We start from the raw sequence: 19,016 nt of genomic DNA on the forward strand, positions 1-19,016 counted from the left end.
GGGCTGTGTGATGGGTCATTGCTTTACTTTCAGTAGTGCAGTGTAGGTCCCTCATAAAAGTGAAGCAGCTACAGGGCAAAGCTGATGAATATCAAAGGCAAGCCAACACTAATAAGCGTAATCCTGTATATTTTGTTGTTGTGCCTTAAAGTAATTGTAGCCAACATTGTTCATGCTGACTGACTTATTAAGTGTGGAGTTGGAGAAATGACTCCAGTTAAGAGGACTTAGTCTTGCTGAGGACCTGAGTTGGCTTTCCAGCACCCATATGGGACAGCTCAGAACTGCCCATGACTCCGGTGGGATCTAAATTGATAACCTCTAGCCTTCATGGCCACTGAAAGATACCCCCATACAAGCATAGTAAAAATAAAAATTAAGTATATAGGTATGTGTGTTAAATTTTAAACATTTTAAAGATTTTCTGTAAATAACTTAGAAATAGAAGCATAAGGTATAAAACAAAACTATAATCATACTACCCACAGATGACAATATTTATATTTTGTTATGGTTTTTCAGGCTTTCCTAACCTGCTATAAATGTATATTTGTGTCTTTGTTGTTTTGCTATATTTTATGTTAGAGCTCTTTCTTCACTGAAAAATAAAAGCGCTAATTTCCTGAATTATAAATGGGGCTTTTTCTTGTGATCACCAGATTTCCTGTAAAAATACATATATTGCAGTGTATTGCTCACAACTTTAATCCTGGCAGTGTGGAGGAGACAGACGCAGGCAGATCCCTCTGAGTTCCAGGATAGCCAGGGCTACATAGTCAACTCTGTTTTTAAAAAAGGGGTGGGAGGGGGGCTGGAGAGATAGCTCAGTGGTTAAGAGCTGCTTTTCCAGAGAACCTGGGTTAAATTCCCAGTACCCACATAGTGACTCACAACTGTCTGTAACTCCAGTTCCAGGGGACCTGATACCAATGCACATAATATAAAGTTTAATACACACACACACATATATATGAAAGAATAATAAATAGAGGGCTAGAGAGATGGCTCAGCAGTTAAAAGCACTGGGTATTCTTCCAGAGGTCCTGAGTTCAATTCCCAACAACCACATTGTGGCTCACAGCCATCTATAATGGTATCTGGTGCCCTCCTGGCCTGCAGGGGATTCATGTAGGCAGAAAACTATATACATAGTAAATAAGTAAATTTAAAATTCTTTTAAAAAAAAGAAAAGAAATAGGCATTGGAGGTGTGGCTTAGGGTTTAAGAAAACTTGCTGTCTTTTCAAAGGACCCAGGTTTGATTCTCAACACCCACATGGAGGCTCACAATCATATCTAACTCCACTCTCAGGGGATTCAACTTCCTCTTCTGGCCTGTGTGAACACTGCACATGTATGGTACACACATGTAGGCAAAACACCATATACATGAAAACAAATTGTAAAAAATAAGTGTTATAATACACCTGGACATATAGCAAAACATACTTTAAAAATAAAAGTATAATAAAATTATAAGAATAAATTTAAAGATGAATAAAATAATGTATAATACTAGTGATATAGTTTAGTGGTAAAAGACTTCCTACCTGTGTGGTAATCTGGATTTGATCCTCTACATAGGTGAATAAAATGATTAAGATTTCTAGATTAAATTATAGTATAAAAGGCTGATTATCCCTGTGACATTGGTGCCTGTTGGATTAAGAAAAGATTGGATTCCTCCCCTTATACTGAAGACTTGAAAACAGAAGTTTTATTAAATTTTGATGTGAATATTTATATAAATCCTATGGTACAGGAAGTCTAAGAATCCATTTAAATTTCACCAACTGAAATGTTTGGATTTTGGGGCTGGACAGGGGTGGCTCAGAGCTAGTGCTGCTCTGAAGAGTTTGTGAGTTAGACAACTCAGCTCCACAGGCACAGGTACATACATGGAATAAAAAAAATAAGGTTGCTCCATGGTGGCTATACCTTTAATCCCAGCACCTTGGAGGCATAGACTTGTAGAAAGCTCTGTTAGTTCAAGGCCACCCAAGGGATACGGGGGGGGGGGGGGAGGGGGACTGAATAAATAAGAGAAATTTCTGAATTTCACACAATATGTGAGATTTTCATTAAATCTATGATAAGAATATGATGGTCACTCAAGTTGTTTTGGTTTTGTTGAAATCATTTCTAGATTTATTCCTAATCTTTATTTGTAGCAAAATCGGTACCATGATTAGTAAGTTGTTAGTAAAAAGGAAATTTAATATGCAGCCAATGAGCTGGTGATTGATTCAATGTGTGCCCCATTGTGTTCATCTCTGTACTAATCCAGAGTCACAGGCTATCCTCTCAGAAAAGCAATGATAAAAGAAGCTTTATATATTTGAAAGGTCGTTTGATTATAAAATGAACTACAGCAACAGGCATTTCTTACATCTTAACCCATCAAGCTGCTTGTGATGGTATACACCTGTAATCCCAGCATATGGAAGGCTGAGGCAGTACTGTTACGGGTTCAAGGCTACCTTTATCTACTGAGCAAGGACAGTGTTCTAAAGAAGAGAAGAAAGAAAAACTTAATTATTTGAAAAGTGCATGATGGTATATGCCTGTGATCTCCGCCGGATAGGCAAACTACATTGGAAGCTGAGGCAGGAGGATCACTTGAGTCCTGGTGTTGAGTGCCAGCCTGAGCAGCCTAGCCATTCCCCATCTCAACTTCCTTTATAAGTGTACAGTGTTTCTTGTGAGTCAAAATGATATAACCATAGGCAACAAAAACTGAGTGTTTCTGTTAATGTACCTTCCAGTGTCTTACTGGTGATTAAACTTTTGACTAAGGAACTTTGCCATAAATATCTGAGAATATCGAACACATTGTAATTACATACTTGGGGAGTAGTACCAGTAAGTCATCCCTGGGATCCTGAGTACTCCACAGCCAGAGAGCAGTCAGCATCCATCCTCTTCCCCAATTGCTTGAGCCCGGATAGATGTAGACAGTAGCCTATCTGGAAATTGTTCTTATAGAATGAAGGTAATTTTTAAGCAGAATTCTCTATTTGGATACAATATCGTGGAATCTGAAAGCTTTAGAAATGTAGAGAAAATTACAGGAGCAAAAAGCATGATTAGTGCCAGGTGACAGTGGTACATGCCTTTTAATCTAGCACTCGGGAGGCAGAGGTAGAAGGATCTCTGAGAATTCAAGGCCAGCCTGGTCTACAGAGTGGAACCCAGGACAGGCTCCAAAGCTACACAGAGACCCCCTGTCTTGAAAAACAATCCCCCCCCCAAAAAAAAAACCAATAACATGATATGCCATTCTGACCTCATAGAAGGAAAGGTAGCATTTAATAAATCAAACCCATGGTAAGCAGAGACATGGCAGGAGAGCTTCTATATGACTAGGAAGGAGTGTGACTGTTCTGGAGTTCTCAGAAGAGTTTGTTTTCACTGCCTTTTTAGTCTGACATTTAATAATCCATCTACCTGCCATGATTTATTGTTCTTTACATTCTTGTGACAGAGCTCCGTGCTTTAGTCATTTACAGAAATATACATACCTGGAATCCTAGCATGTGGGTGATGGAGTCAGGAGAATCCGGAGTTTAAGGGCAGCCTGGACTATATGAGAGTCTGTCTCCAAAAAATAAAAATCTGAATGTGTCAGGATAATCTTGTGATTAGGGAAAGCCTCCATTTGACGTGCCTACAGTGTGATCTTTGTATCCCAGCACTTGGGAGGCAGAGGCAGGCAGTTTGAGGCCAATCTGGTCTACACAGTCTTGAAAAACAAACAAATAAATAATAAAGAAGAAAGAAAGAGTCATGGAGTGGTGTGTTACTTTGTACTTTGTGAGGGCTTTTGTTTGTTTGGGGGTTTTGGTTTTGTTTTTTGTTTTTCTTATTTTGTTTGTTTTCATTGCAGAATCACCAGCCCACTAAAGATAAGTAGATTTAAACACTGGGCTAATAAAATTAATTCAGTTTTATGCTGAGGATTTGAGTTAGCAGAATAAAATTCTAGGCTTCACAAAGTCTAGATGGTTTGAAATCCCAGGTTAGGGTAGTTTATTATCTTTTGGTTACATTTTAGGTCGATCAAGCCCTCAGTTAGACCCTTTGAGAAAAAGCCCAACCATGGAACAAGCAGTACAGACCGCCTCGGCCCACTTACCTGCTCCAGCACCTGTTGGGAGAAGGAGCCCTGTACCAGCCAGGCCTTTGCCATCTACCAGCCAGAAAGCAATAGACAACCAAGAGCACAGGCGAGGTAGAGCTGAGCTGTTTACTGTTCCTGCACTGACTGACCACTCTTCATCTCCTCATTTCACCAAGAGGGCTATTTTATATGAACGACCCTCGCAGGGTTAAGCTGAACTTTATTTTAATAGTGTTTACTCTTTCAAATGTGACTCAAAGCGGTGGGAGTGTATGGGCATTTACTGTGGGGGTGTTGCCATCTCCATTCTTATTTGGCAGGAATTTTTGATTATATATTCTGAATTGGTTTGTCACTTTGCATGTCTCTTTCTGTAGCTGAAGTACATAAAGTCCCAAGGCCAGAAAATGAGCAGCTCAGAAATGATAGCAAGAGGCAAGTAGGTAAGTTACCTGGGTCTAGGTGGTTCTGGTCTGGGCTTATTTGATTTGAGGGGTTTTGTGGGTGGGAGGGTGGTTGGTAGGCCGGTCATTAGGTCAGTTGGTTGGTTGTGACAGGTCCTCACTGGGTAGCCATGGCTGGCTTAGAACTCTGCTTCCCAAGTGCTGGAATTGAAGGCCATGTGCTGTAGATCCCAGTGGGGGAGAGCATTTTGAAGATATGTAGTTGCTGTGAAAAAGAAAGGTGGGGAGTGGTAACTACAGACCCAGGGACGTGGGTTATTGAGAGTCTGTGCATGCGGCGCTTGCGGCACACTGTTGCTGACCTCTACAGAAAGACACACCAGAAGACGGGTGTCAGAAGTTAGTGACATCTGCCAGTGTACAGTTACTGATGGGAAGGAAACAGGGAAATGGACTCTTATGTCCATATTTAATTTAATATAGCTTCTCTGAAGTAATATTTTCTGGAAAAGACAAGATCTACTTGATGGTACACAGTTGTGTTTGGGGGTTTATGTACATGTTCTTGTGGTTGTATGTGCATTCAGCTATACAATGCATATATGTGCACATGGGGATGGAAGCCAGAGGGGATATTAGGTGTCTTTGTTGATCACTCTCCACATTATTTTTGAGGTAAGAGTCTCTGAACCTGGAGTTTATTAACTTAACTGGGCTGGCTGGTCAGTGAACTCCAGGGATCTGCCTGTCTTCAGAGCTTGGGCCCTTGTGCTTACGTGTGCATGGGCATGTGTGTGGAGGCCAGAGGTTGACATCAGATATCCCACTCAATCACTCTTATCCTACATATTGAGGCAAGCTTTCTCACCTGAACCCTGAGCTTGCTAATGATGCTAGTTTAATTAGCCAGCTTCTTCCAGGGATCCCCCGTCTCCACCTTCTGAGAGCTGTGATCATAGGTGCATCCAGACAGCAACCCTCAAACTTGTATATAGAAGGAGACCTTTACCCTCAGGGATTTCTCCTCGGCCTTTTTAAAATTTTTTTATATGTGTATTGAGTGTTTGTCTGCATATGTGTATATATGATTACCATATGCATACTTGTTGCTCCCAGAGAGATCAGATCACTTGAAACTGGAGATACACATAGCTGTGGGCTGCCATGTGGGTGCTGGGATCTCAGGTCCATTGGAAGATCAGCTGGTACTCTTCACCTATGAGAAGTTTCCAGGCCATCCCCCAATTGTTTTTAAAAATATTTAAGGCACCAGCATGATGACTGGTTCCAGATAAAGTTGTTTGCTGCCAAATCTGATTAATGTTCAAGAAAGTATTTAAACTCTGCAATCAGAGAAGGCCTCCATCTCCTGATTGTGCCTCCCAAGTGCTGGCATTGTAGACATTTGCCACCAGATTCAGCCCAAAGATCTTTTTCTTTTTTGTTTTAAATGCATATGAGTATTTTGCCTGTATGCATGTAAGTGCACCATGTGCCTGTTAGATCCCCCGGAACTGAAATTACATGTAGTAAGCCACCTAATGTAGGTGCTGGGAACCAAACCTGGGTCATCTCTTAAAAGCAGTGAGTGCTCCAAAGTCCCTTTTTGCTTTTTTAAAGTGAAGTACTTCTATAGAACTTTTCATTTTTCTTTCATGGTTATTGATTTAATGGGGTTTTACATTTTCCTTGACACTACTTAATATTTAAAAATCATGTTTTTGTTAATTTCCAATTTATTATTGGAAAACAAAATCTAAAACTATGCCAAATTAAAACATAACTCAGATGACGATTAGAAAGTAATCTTTGTATTCATCGTTAGACACCTCAGTGTCATACACCTTTGCTTGTATGAGCACTCATTTCCCCTGCACTTGTTTGAGAGCACTCTGTGTGGCCTTGGCTGGCCTGAACCTCCTAGGCTCAAGAGATCCTCCTCCTTCACCTCCCGGGTAGTTTATTGCTTTTTGTGTGGTTTTATGTGTTTTGTGTGTTGTGGAGTACTGACTACGTTTTAAACAGCTGAAACTCTTAGAATAATTGCCATATTTTTATCATTTGACATTATATAAGGAGCTGGAGAAATGTCTCAGCAGTCAAGAGCACTCTCTGCTCTTGCAGAGAAGGATTTGGTTCCTAGCACCATAGCTGATGTCTCACAACCCGCTTCTGACTCTGCAGGCACATACACATGTATACACATAAAGACAATCTTTTAATGTTGCGTGAAATAATAAGTACATTTATCTTAGTAGTGTCCTTCAAAACTCACCACCTGTAAGTACACCTTTAACCCCAGCACTCAGGAGGCAGAAGCAGAGGAATTCCTAGGAGTTTCAAACTACCCTAGCCTACAAAGCTAGTTCAGGACAGTCTGGACTGCTACACAGAGAAACTGTTTTTGAAAACAAAAACAGAAATTCTCACCACCTGTGTTGGGAGATAACACTCAATGGTAGAATGCTTGTCTAGCATCCAGGAGGTCTTGGGTCCAGCCTCCATTATCAATAAAACAAAAGATAACGAAAAGGCTTCACTACCCTCATCCACCACTAAGGGTCACTAGCAGAACAATGAATACTCTTGCAGTTTCTTGGATTTTACACGAATAGGTAGGTATTCTTTATGCTGAACTTTAGGGTGAACCATATCCTATTTCCTGGCACGTAACTGAGTTGCCTTTAATAAATAAAATTAAATGTGTTAAAAGACCTACTTATGTAGACTTAATGGTCTGGATCTCCTACTCTGGGCTTTTATGGTTGGTTTTTCTCAAACTCAGTTTACCAATCCTTGGCTAATAATGAGCATAGCCCTGTTACCCTGAAGTTATTTCTGGTTCTTTTTGGGTTTTTTGAGACAGGTTTCTCTGTGTAACAGTCCTGGATCTCCTGAAACTCACTTTGTAGACCATTCTGGCCTCAAACTCCCAGAGATCTGTCTGTCCCTCCCTGCCTCTGTGAGTGCAGGAATTAAAGGTGTGCTCCAGCACCGCCCAGCTGTCACTTCTTGTCAGTATGTTTGTTAAAACAGTTTGTATAATTATTCAATTTGTACTTCAGTTAAATTCATCCTCCTTTATGTTCTGCATTTCTTAAAGTTAAACTCACGCCAAGTACTGGTCCATATTGTTTTTTCCTTCATCACACATGTGTTAGATATTTGGGTTCCCAAGTTTTCACTCTGAATTGTGCAGTATACTTCACATTGCTTTATCATATCTCAGATGATTGGCTGGAGCCCTGTGTTGGTTTCACAGAAAGAGGGTACATAGACCCAGGGAGGCTTGAGTAAATGGGGTTAGACTGGTGCTTCTCTTGTCTGTTGTTTATCTGAATTGGGAGAAAAACATCCTGTGGAGCTGTCTGTGCTAATTAGTGTTCACTTATCCATATTATGCATCTTGTTTCCTGTTACCCTTTCCACAGAGGACCTGACACTGTGGGTGGATAAACAGCAGAAAGGGCAGAGCTTTTAGAGCTTATGTTAATACAGTGAGGAAGGGGCTGGAGAGGTGGCTCAGAGGTTAAGAGCACTGGCTGTTCTTCCAGAGGTCCTGAGTTCAATTCCCAGCAACCACATGGTACTCACAACTATCTGTAATGAGATCTGGTGCCCTCTTCTGGCCTGCAGGCATACATGCAGGCAGAACACTGTATATTTGATAAATAAAGTCTTTAAAAAAATGCAGTGAGGAAGGCCCCATGTAGCTCTGTCAATTCTACATCTCTTTGTTGTGGTTTTCCTAGATATAACTGTATAAAAAATTACATTAAAACTTTTGTTTTATTTTTTAATATACATACTAAGTTTGGGTATCTTTTTGACATGTTTGTTTAAGTCTGTGTATGGACATGTGTGTGCTACAGAACACCTATAGAGGTCTAAAGATGACTTGCAGGAGTTGTTTCTGTTTGTTATATTTATTTGTGTATATGTGCCAATGTACAGCTGTCACAGTACAGAAGTGGAGGTCAGAGGACAACTTATGGGAGTCAGTTCTCTCTTGGCAGCACATGGGTCCCAGGGATTGTACTCATTCCCCACTGAGGACCTCCCCGGCCCCCATTTCAGGGCTTGTGTTGTAAGATTTTTTTATATGTCTCTATGTTCTTTACCTGCATGTATGTGTGTGTACAGCGTGTGTGGTTGTGCGTGAAAAGGTCAGAAGAAGGAACTGGAGTTTTGAATGGTTGTGAACAACCATGTAAATGCTGAGAATTGACCCTAGGTTCTCTGCAAGAGCAGCCAGTGTTTTTAATCATTGAACCATCTCTCCACCTCTCCCCCATTTCTTATTTATATAAAAACACATATATGCTGTACATATAGAGACCTTTCAACATTTATATTGTAGACTGTGTCATACAAAGACCACAGTACTGTTCTAAACCAGCTGCTACATACTTAATATCTATATAAATACTCTTTCTTACCATAGTTCCGGGAGTTCCTTCTGCCCCCAGGAGAGGACGTGGGGGTCATCGAGGTGGCAGGGGAAGGTTTGCTGTCCGTCGAGATGGTCCGATGAAGTTTGAGAAAGACTTTGACTTTGAAAGTGCAAATGCACAGTTTAACAAGGAGGAAATTGACAGAGAGTTCCACAGTAAACTTAAGTTAAAAGGTAAGTTTTTACTTTTCAGCTCAGAAGATCATTTGATCTGTGAGGTAAAGAGATTTTACAGCTTGGATGTTTTTCCATTAGAAGATAAACTTGAGAAACAAGAGAAACCTGTAAATGGCGAAGATAAAGGAGACTCCGGAGTTGAGACTCAGAACAGTGAAGGGAATGCTGATGAGGAAGACCCTCTTGGACCCAACTGCTATTACGACAAAACTAAATCCTTCTTCGACAATATTTCTTGTGATGATAATAGGTACTGTACGTTTGGTTTTTGTTGTTTTGTTTTGTTTCCCAGATAAGGTTTCTTTGTGCAACAGTCCTTCCTTGCTGTCCTGGAACTCACTTTGTAGACCAGGTTGGCCTCAAACTCAGAGATCCTGCCTCTGTCTCTGGAGTGCTGGGATTAAAAGCATGAATTCATCGTTATTTTATGTGTACTGTATTGTTGTTTGGCCTGCATGTGTGTCTTGTCTGTGCAGCATGTGCATGCAGTGCCCGCAGAGGCTGAAAATGGGCATCAGATGCTTTGGAATTGTTTTTAGAGAAGGTTGTGAGCTGCTATGTGGGAGCTTGGGGTTGAACTTAGGTCTTCTAGAAGAGTAGCTAGTGCTCTTAACTATTGAGCTATCCTCCAGCCCCCATAATCTTGATTTTTTTTTTTTTAATGTTTCTTTTCTTAAAAGAAACTATTGAAGTTTGTTGGTTCTGCACATTCTATAGCGTGGGTGTGATGGTCAGAGGACAACTTAGAAATAAATCAGTTCTCTCCTTCTACCATGTGGTTTTCTAGGAGAGGAACCCTGATGTCAAGCTTACTGGCAAGCACCTTTATCAGCTGAGCCATTTCCTCAACCCAAAATTTAAATGACATGCCAAGCAGGTGGTAGTGGATCTCTGAGAGTTCCAAGCCCAGCCTGGTCTACAAAGAAAGCTCCAGGATAGCCAGGGCTGTTACATAGAGAAACCCTGTCTCTTTTTTAAAAACAAAAACAAACAAAAAAAAAATGGTAAAAGCTTGAGATATAGCTCAGTGGGGGAATACTTGCCTAGCATATGCAAAGCCCTGGGTTTTATCCTAGTAACACAAAAAAGAAAAAGAACCATAGATTTCAACCTATTATCCCAGCACTTGAGTAAGGGGTGATGTCAGGAGGATCAGGGTTCAGGGTTACCCTGGGCTATATAACTAGTTCTGGGCCCACCTGTGTTATGTGAGAGAGCCTGTCTTGGGGGAGAGAGGTGCTTATACTTTTATTTAAGGATGTAGTCACATTTAGATACTAGTTAAAACAGAAGAAGCATTCGTGTGACATATAAGCCTTTCCATTGTCCTGTCTACATTGTAATTCAAATGAAAGCAGACTCAGGTGGAAAATATTTCTTCAGAATTGACCCTTATAGTACAATTATGTCATGTATAGTAAAGGCTCAGACAATGTCCAGATTGCTGGAGGGATAACCCAGCACAGTGAGCTAAGGGCTGCAGTCTGCTGCCCGTGTCACATTACCTTTTGTCCTGACTGCAGTGGTGCCACCCAGTGGCAGCTGAGCTGCAGTTTAAGCGCAGATAAGGAGGCCTGAGTGCTGCTCAGGTCCAGAGACTGGGCTAGGATACTAGGACCTTCATCTCCTAGCCTGTCTAAGCCAAGGCTTTCCTACCAGCTTTGTCCTCTTTTGGTTTGGTTTTGTTTTGTTTTGTGTGGTTTTTTTTTTTGTTTGTTTGTTTGTTTTAAAAGACTTGAATGTTTATTGTGTGTGCAGTGCTGCCTGCATATATTTCTGCAGGCCAGAAGAGGGCACCAGATCTCATTATGATGGTTGTGAGCCCCTGTGTGATTGCTGAGAATTAAACTCAGGACTTCTGGAAGAGCTACTAGTACTCTTAACCTCTCTACCCCCCCCACACACACACACTTTGTTGTTTTATGTTTGTTTGTTTGTTTTTCGAGACAGAGTTTCTCTGTGTGACTTTAGCTGTCCTGGAACTCTCTTTGTAGACCAGGCTGGCCTCGAACAGAGAGCCACCTGCCTCAGCCTCCCAAATGCTGGATCAAAGACGAGTGCCACCACCGCCTGGCTCTATTCTCTTTTCTATGGGTCAAGTAGAATCAATTGTATATCCTCTTGGCCTTAATTATCTTCATATTTAGGCTTCTATCATCTTTTTATCATGTGAAAACATCTTTATATCATGTGAAAACATGTTACAGAAATGTATAGAACTTACACATCATGAAAGCCTGGGGAGAATTTAGATTAACTGCTTGTAATTTTTTTTGTTTTGTTTTAATTATTTTGAGAAATCAACTAAAATTTATGCAGAATTGGGAAGTTAGAGCTACATAGATTTTTCCAAGAGATGCACGGTTTTGAGTTGACATGCTGTTATTCATCTGCTCCTGTATAACAGAGAAAGGAGACCAACTTGGGCTGAAGAAAGAAGGTTAAATGCTGAAACATTTGGAATCCCCCTTCGACCAAATCGTGGCCGCGGGGGCTACCGAGGCAGAGGGAGCCTTGGCTTCCGTGGTGGAAGAGGACGTGGCAGTAGCAGAGGAGGGACTTTCACTGCCCCTCGAGGATTTCGTGGTGGATTCAGAGGTGGTCGTGGGGGCAGGGAGTTTGCAGATTTTGAATATAGGGTAAGTATAGCAGCATGCTGTGGGATTGTCTTTCAGAACATTTTACTTGTCTCTATTTGGCAGAATTATTTTTCCCATCCAAGTACTAACCAGGCCTGACCCTGCTTAGCTTCCTAGATCAGACGAGATCGGGCACGTTCAGGGTGGTATGGCCGTAGACGGCAGAATTATTTTTAAAACATCAGAATAACTTCCAGTTTAACTTCTTGGAGAATATACATGATTAGAATATTTATTTTAACTTAACAGTAATGTCTTGGCTAATGAATAAAAGAGCTGGGACACGGTAGTGTGTGCTTTTAATCCCAGCACTAGGGAAGCAAAAGCAGGTGGAGCTCTTGAGTTCAAGGCTAGCCTGTTCTACATAGTGAGGCTCAAAAAAAAAAAAAAAAAAAAAAAAAAAGGAGCCAGGTGGTAATGGCACTCGCCTTTAATTCCTACGCCTTTAATTCCTACGCCTTTAATTCCTACACTCTGGAGGCAGCGGCAAGTGGATCTCTGTTCAAAGCTAGCCTGGCCTACAAAGTGAGTTCCAGGACTGTTTCACAGAGAAACCCTTTCTCGGAAAAAGGGTACAAATCTAAGTGCTTCATGGCGGCATCAGGCTAAGCAGCGTCTGTCTACAGTGCTGCCTGTAGCCTAACTACTTTTTCAGCCGAAGGAAGACCAGGAGAACTGATTTTTGCCTTTTGATTAGAGCCATGAGTTTAGATTTCATGAACCAGTAAAATCTCTTAGACACCGATACACACACACACACACACACACACACACACACACACACACACACCCACCCACCAAAGAAAGGGATAACTTTTTCTGTCCTTTTAAAGGAACACTAAAAGTACAGTTTAAAAAAAAAAAAAAAAAAAGACTGTAATATTACCTTCATTTCATGTGACTAGATTCTTACACATTAACACCAGAAGAATCTAGGAAGCAAAGCAAGCCTGTATGTCTAAAAGCCTTAGCTTTCGAATAGCAGTGAGTGACAGCGTGGTGCTGAGTGGTTCTCACATACTGACTTACACCTTACGTCAGCTCTGTGAGATGGTTCTATTATTATCTAAGTTTTACAAAGAGATAGATACAGAGATATTAAATAACGTGCCCAAGGTCACAGTACCAGAGAGGGACAACACTGAGTGTTGGGCCTAGCAGGTTGGCTCTTGAGTCACTGCTCTTAATATAGGTTTGTAGAGAACTCACTGGGCTCTTGTTTTCTTATTATAGCGTACTCTTGAGAGCCCTCTGGTATAATGGCATTCACCAACAGCTCTGTGTAGTGTACTTTTGTATGTAAGTATCTAGTGAAAGAGGCCTGTCAGTTAAGGCAGTATTGTAATTGTCTTGTTGAAGTATCTTAGTTTTTTGTTTTTTGTTTACAAGGAAAGAAATTAATAGAAGAACAAAATTATGTTGTACAGAGAGCCACTGGTAAAGATTTACTGGCTTGACTTTTGTTGTCCGGTTTTGGTAACTAGCTATTATTGAGGATCTCTGTGGAAGGAGATCAGTATTGATGGGTTTGGGATTAGGTATGTTAATTTTAATATCCTGGCTATTGTGCCAAGACTGCTCAGAATTAGCTTCAAGTCATTAGCTCGTATTACCCAGCCATGCAATTGCAAGACTCCTTTAGCTCAGGACCGCACTCTGCTCATCCATCTGGCTTCTTTTAGCTACCCCATACACAATCAATACTTTGAGCACTGGCATGAGTATTGGTTTGGGGATGACTGTAAGCAAACTTGCTTTTACAGAAACAGAAGTTACGATAGGACGATAGAGAATGAGCCAAACTAGACCCTCTCTTCCACCCCACCCAAAGTAGATGATTACCGTCTAAGAGGTCTTAGGCTTGCTGTTAGATGGAGATGCAGCTCCAGGCAGGACATATAGTGATTATATTCTGCCCTGTTTTTACTAAGAATAATATTTTACACATCAACTTGGTGTCCTTTGCTGTTTACTTTTTGGAGGAGGGGGTTGTCTGGATATGAGGTCTGGATACAGTCAGCTTTTATCCCATGCACCTATGAAGTCACAGTCACCATGGTGGATGGCTGAGTCCACAGTTTCTTCAGAGAGGGTCCTGAGACAATGAAGAATCTGAAATGGGGGCTGGAGGTGACTCAGTGGCTAGAAGTGCTTGTTAACTTCCAAGTCTGATTGCCCGCATCCATGCCAGGCAACTCAGACCTGCCTGTAACTGCAACCTCAGGCAGTCTTCTGACTGACTCTCATACTTAGTTGGGATGGGGGAGGAAGAATCTGAAATGACTCCGTCTCTTTCCTTCCCCTTTTATTTTCTCCTCCCTCCCCTTACCCCTTTCTCTCCCTCTTTTTTCGCCTGTCTTTTTTTTTAACCTTTCAGAAAACCACGGCTTTTGGACCCTAAAAGGTCTGGATTGGTCATACTGCTTTCTGAAAGGTAAAAAAAGAAAAGAAAGAAATGGGAGGTGTGAAGGTTGGTTTGGTGGGGGACAGAGGGTTCATCTTTAGTTCATTTGTTTCTGTTCCAACTTGTACCTTGCCATATGTGAGTCAGTTTATTAGTGACACTGTACAAATGGTTTGCTGTGGCACCCTCACTAGGGTACCTCAACTAGGGAGTACTTGTCCTGCCATTGGGATGGCTCACTAAAAGCTGTGGTGGCACATGCCAATAATCCTAGCACTCACGAGGCAGAGGCAGGAAGACAGAGAAAACCTTGTTTCATAAAGCCGTGTAATAAGCCTAATAATAGTAGATGTGGCCATGATTCTGTCTATAAGGGCTATTGGCTGCAAGAGCTGAATAGTTCCAGAGGCCATGGATCCTTTATAAACAACTTTGAATTTACATAGAACCCGTCCTATCCTCTTACCTGCTTGTGGGTTCTGGGGATTGAACACGGGGTTCATCATGCTTCGCATCTGCTGGACTTCACTACCAGCTCCCTGGATTTTCACTAGCTTGCAAGTTACTTCTAATACAGTCGAGCAGTGTGACTAGTATGCAAATAGTTGCTAGACTATTGTATAGGCCCTAAAGGGTAAAGAGACAAAAAGATTTTACATGTTTCATACAATGACAGACACATAAACACACATGCGTAGTTTTTATCCACTCCTGAAGACCCAAGGATACAGGGAGCGTACTGTGTGGTGGCTGCTTGTCTGAGGGGAAGCAGAAGCCCGGGCTCTGTGCTCCGTGTAAACCCTGGTTGTAGTGTTTCATGTTTGTCTTTCAAACTTATTTCAAATTTAGGATTTTTATTTATTTATTTATTTATTTATTTATTTTTAAGGCCTGGTCTTATGTGACTTAAACTGGCCTCCATCTCCATAGTGCTATGATTAGAGGCATGTGCCGCCACCACAGCTAGTATACATAGTGGTGGGGATAAAGCCAGGGGCTTCGTGTGTGGCAGGCAAAGACTCTGCTGGCCAAGGTAGTCTTAAGAGTTATGGGGGGGGGGGGCTGAACATTTAAGAGTATGCTCTGCTCTTAGAGAGCTGAGTGTGGGTTCTTGGACTCACTGGGTTTTCACAACTCTCACAGCCCCTATAGCTGCAGCTCCTGGGACCCAATGCCCTCTCCTGGCCTCTGTTTGAAACCACATGGGCTGGAGAGGTGGCTCAGTGGTTAAGAGCGCTGGCTGTTCTTCCAGAGGTCCTGAGTTCAGTTCCCAGCAACCACATGGTGGCTCACAAGCCATCTGTAATGAGATCTGGTGCCCTCTTCTGGCCTGCAGGCAAACATGCAGACAGAACACCATGTACATAATAAGTCTTAGAAAACAGGCACCCACATGTGCATATACACAGATAATAAAAGATTTTTAAATCTAGTACTGCTTTCTCTTAGTGTGCCATTTAGAGAGAAACATGGTTACCTTCTGGGTTATTGCATTGCTTAGTAAAAGATGTCAAAACTTAAGAATTTCATGAAGCTTGTTTCAAGAGTTTTCTGAGTAACTAGATGAAACTTCACGTTAACTGTTGTGTTTAAATTGTTAGGGCAATCAAAGGTAGAGTGTGGCCTGCAGGTCAGGCCAGTCACTGCTACACCGTCTGCTGACTGGAAAACACAGTGAGCAGATAGCAAAGCCAATCACTGTCAGATGTGGAACGTAAAGCAGTGATTCCCAGAAACCAGTGAGACAGATTTGTTTTTCTTCTGTGAAAATAAGAGGAAGGGTGTATTTAAGGTAACCTGAATAAACTTGAGCAAACTAAGAAAAAACTTACTAATGTGCCATGGCTTAGAACATGAACTAATATTTCCTTTTCCTTTTTAGAAAGACAACAAGGTTTCTGCATAGTCTACAAACAAGTCTTTGGAGATAGGTGACTCCTAGCTCTTCATGGTCCTGGAAAGAGGTTCAGTCAGTGTGAAGAATGAAGAAGTGAAGTTGCTGTCTGTCTGTCACCAGCACTGGGTTTTGTCTGTCTGGTTTTCTGCTTCGTTTCAAAGCTGCGCTGCAGTTGCTTTGGGGCAGGAAGGCTTGTCTTAACACACGAGCTTAGGTGTATGTGGAGTAGCAGAAGGCTGATCCTTGCTAGAGTTGAACCACAGCGAGCTGAATGGAACTGCTAGTCTTTTTTTCATCACTGAAAGGATTTTTCCTGTCACTAATTAATTGTATTCGGTGATTACTTCCAGCTGCCTGCAGATAGGCCGTGATACTGTGTTTGAGCCACAGAAGGTTTTGTGTGTGTGAGTGTGTGCACGTGCCTGTGTGTACGTGTGTGTATGTGTGTGTATCTTTTTGGAGAGCCTATAATATGAGGTAGCTTATTTCGACACTTAATTAGGGTGCTGGATGGTAGAGAATTTTGTCAGTCAACTATGTACACACAGGTAAATACTGTTTCTTAGGCAAAGGTAACTTTTTTATATAGTTGTAAAATTCCATTATATTCCATTGCCAAAGAAACATTAAGAACTTTGTATAGCTGTATAAAAAGCAACTAATTTTTTAAAGAATAAACGTTTAAAGTCAGCAAACACGTGTCCTTGCAGAAGTCGGTGTGCTGAGGAGCAGGGCTGTGGGTGGGTCCTTTGCCTTTGCTTTCCAGGCTTAAGGTTTTTGATTTCTTTTTTAATGTTTGGAACATAAATGAAGATTTGATAACTTTATTCCATTATCTAAAAAGAATAAATTATTCATGCATAGTGTATGGACATCGTTTTGTAGCAGATCGCAGGATTTGTCCAAATAACAGATATTTTCAGTGTATGAATGTAAGTAATCATAGATGAGAATGTACCTTGCTGTATTTTCAAATAAGTAACCCTCCCCCTTTTTAAAACATTAAAGCTAGGCATCCATTGACCTGTTCCTCCTGCTATGCCTGGAATTCTGTTGTGATGACACTGACTCCTGTTTTACTTCAAGAAGATGGGGTTTTCAAATCATCTGGCACCTGTACAACATCACTAACACAGCTGGGGACCTATGACCCACTGGTGACTCCATGTACACGTTTGTTGCTAACTGTAAATTACTAATAAATCTTTTTGATATTTAAGCTATAGTGAAAAAGATCTGGCCACTTTGTTTTTAACAAAGGCCATGGAATAAAGGGATCCAAAGATTTAAATATTTTTATCTATTTTGCTTTACCTTTCTCATTAAAACATCAGTAGTGATAAGGGTGTGGGGAATTGCACTGTAGGACAATTGAACTACTTATGGATGATTGATTATTTTTAAATTTTATATCTTTTGTATAGATTAACAAAGAAATGTTTTGTAATTTGATTTCATTGTTGAGATCCAGTGCTTAGCAGCCATAGTTTACTGTGTGCCTGTCTGTGAACAGCTAACCATTTTGGAGGACCCACAGATCATGATATTGAACACATTTTTAGGCACTCTGAGCATCAAAGCATGTTCTGTGCTAATAGCTCTAGGTTGAGATGTCCAAGGCCAGTTTTCCATGCTCATGCAGCATGAACTTTTTCATATTGTCCTGGGTCACTGACTGGGGTATTTATTGTCCCAGTGATAACTAGCATCAAGTGTGTCCACAGCATACCTTCCAGTAGCAAGGTTTTTATCCTAAAACAGAATAAAACTATTGGGTAAACTTGTTCTCAAAGTTCTTTCGTAAGTAAGTAATGACATTCTCTTTCCTTAGGAAGATTAATAGAAAGCATCTTGAGTACAGGATGCAGCAATGGTAATGTTTGCCCTGAAGTAACTAAGCCATGTATACTTCTAACATTTAGTTGTCATTGTAAATGATCAAGGAAAGCTAGAAATCCCTTTCTCCTATGAGCACAAGACACTAAGGTCTGTGGCAGGAGAATAGGCCTTCCACTCATAGGCCACACTGGACACTGTCCAGAGTGCACCCCTGTGGGCGGATAGGAGATGCCAAACTTGGGCTGCAGATGCAGCTCAAGGCTGTGAAGAACTCACCCAGCAGCCCTGGGTTCAGTCCTCAGCACCACGCAAGGGATGAAGAGGGCTGAGAGCGTCAGTCCAGCCCAGAGGCTCTGAGGCAGGGCTGAATTGACCTCTGTTGGATGCTAAGCAATGTGAGAAGTGTTTGGCTCTGGATGACTAGGGTGTGTCCTGGGTATTTAAGATTATAGGACTGAGCCAGGCCTTGGTGGTGCACACCTTTAATCCCAGCACTTGGGAGGCAGAGGCAGGTGGATCTCTGAGTTTGAGGACAGCTAGGGCTATACAGAGAAACCCTTCTCAAAAAAATAAGAGATTATAGAGCTATTGAGTGGGAAATAAGATTCTGGGACACAACATAGGCTGATATTTTTTATTCGGGGATAAAACACTTATACCAGGAACAGATGACTGCCATGGGTTCCCACTCCAGGGATGTCCCTGGATGCTCTCTACCTGACCAAGATGTAAGAGTGAGCTGGGGTCCAGGACCCCAGACCTAGACCCCACCTGTCAGATCCGAACCTGTCTGCATGCCCCTGAGCGTAGTCAGTGCAACAGGTGTGGGTGGGGTGGGTGTCTCACTACATAGAGCCATTAAATAGTATGTGCACCTTTAATCCTAGCATTCAGGGCAGAGGCAGGTGAAAGAAAGGAAAAGTGTATAGCTCAAGGTACCTAATACCGCAAAAAAATAATAGCTATAGGAACTGGAAATTGTAAGGACACTTGGCTATGCATACCTGGAGACCTGAGTTCAGGTCCCTGGCACTATGTAATAAAGCAGTCCATGGCTATGTATGCATGTAACCCCACCAGAGGG

At 41.5% G+C, this 19,016-nt stretch overlaps 1 protein-coding gene across 4 annotated transcripts in view; it reads left to right on the plus strand.

Moving 5' to 3' along the window:
• Positions 1-17,122, plus strand: part of Lsm14a (LSM14A mRNA processing body assembly factor) — a 40,087-nt gene extending 22,965 nt beyond the window's left edge. The window contains exons 5-11 of one of the 4 annotated variants that reach the window (XM_051207288.1): positions 4,054-4,230; positions 4,497-4,562; positions 8,968-9,150; positions 9,232-9,403; positions 11,561-11,792; positions 14,170-14,226; positions 16,079-17,122. In XM_051207288.1, coding sequence (XP_051063245.1) covers positions 4,054-4,230; positions 4,497-4,562; positions 8,968-9,150; positions 9,232-9,403; positions 11,561-11,792; positions 14,170-14,193 — 854 coding nt within the window. In that variant the 3' untranslated portion in view covers positions 14,194-14,226; positions 16,079-17,122. The remainder of the gene's footprint in view (positions 1-4,053; positions 4,231-4,496; positions 4,563-8,967; positions 9,151-9,231; positions 9,404-11,560; positions 11,793-14,169; positions 14,227-16,078) is intronic. The other 3 variants (XM_051207290.1, XM_051207289.1, XM_051207291.1) reach the window with 3 other exon arrangements.
• Positions 17,123-19,016: the final 1,894 nt, after the last annotated feature.

Source organism: Phodopus roborovskii, unplaced genomic scaffold, assembly GCF_943737965.1.
Source record: "Phodopus roborovskii unplaced genomic scaffold, PHOROB, whole genome shotgun sequence".
In the NCBI taxonomy this organism is placed as follows: Eukaryota; Metazoa; Chordata; class Mammalia; order Rodentia; family Cricetidae; genus Phodopus; species Phodopus roborovskii.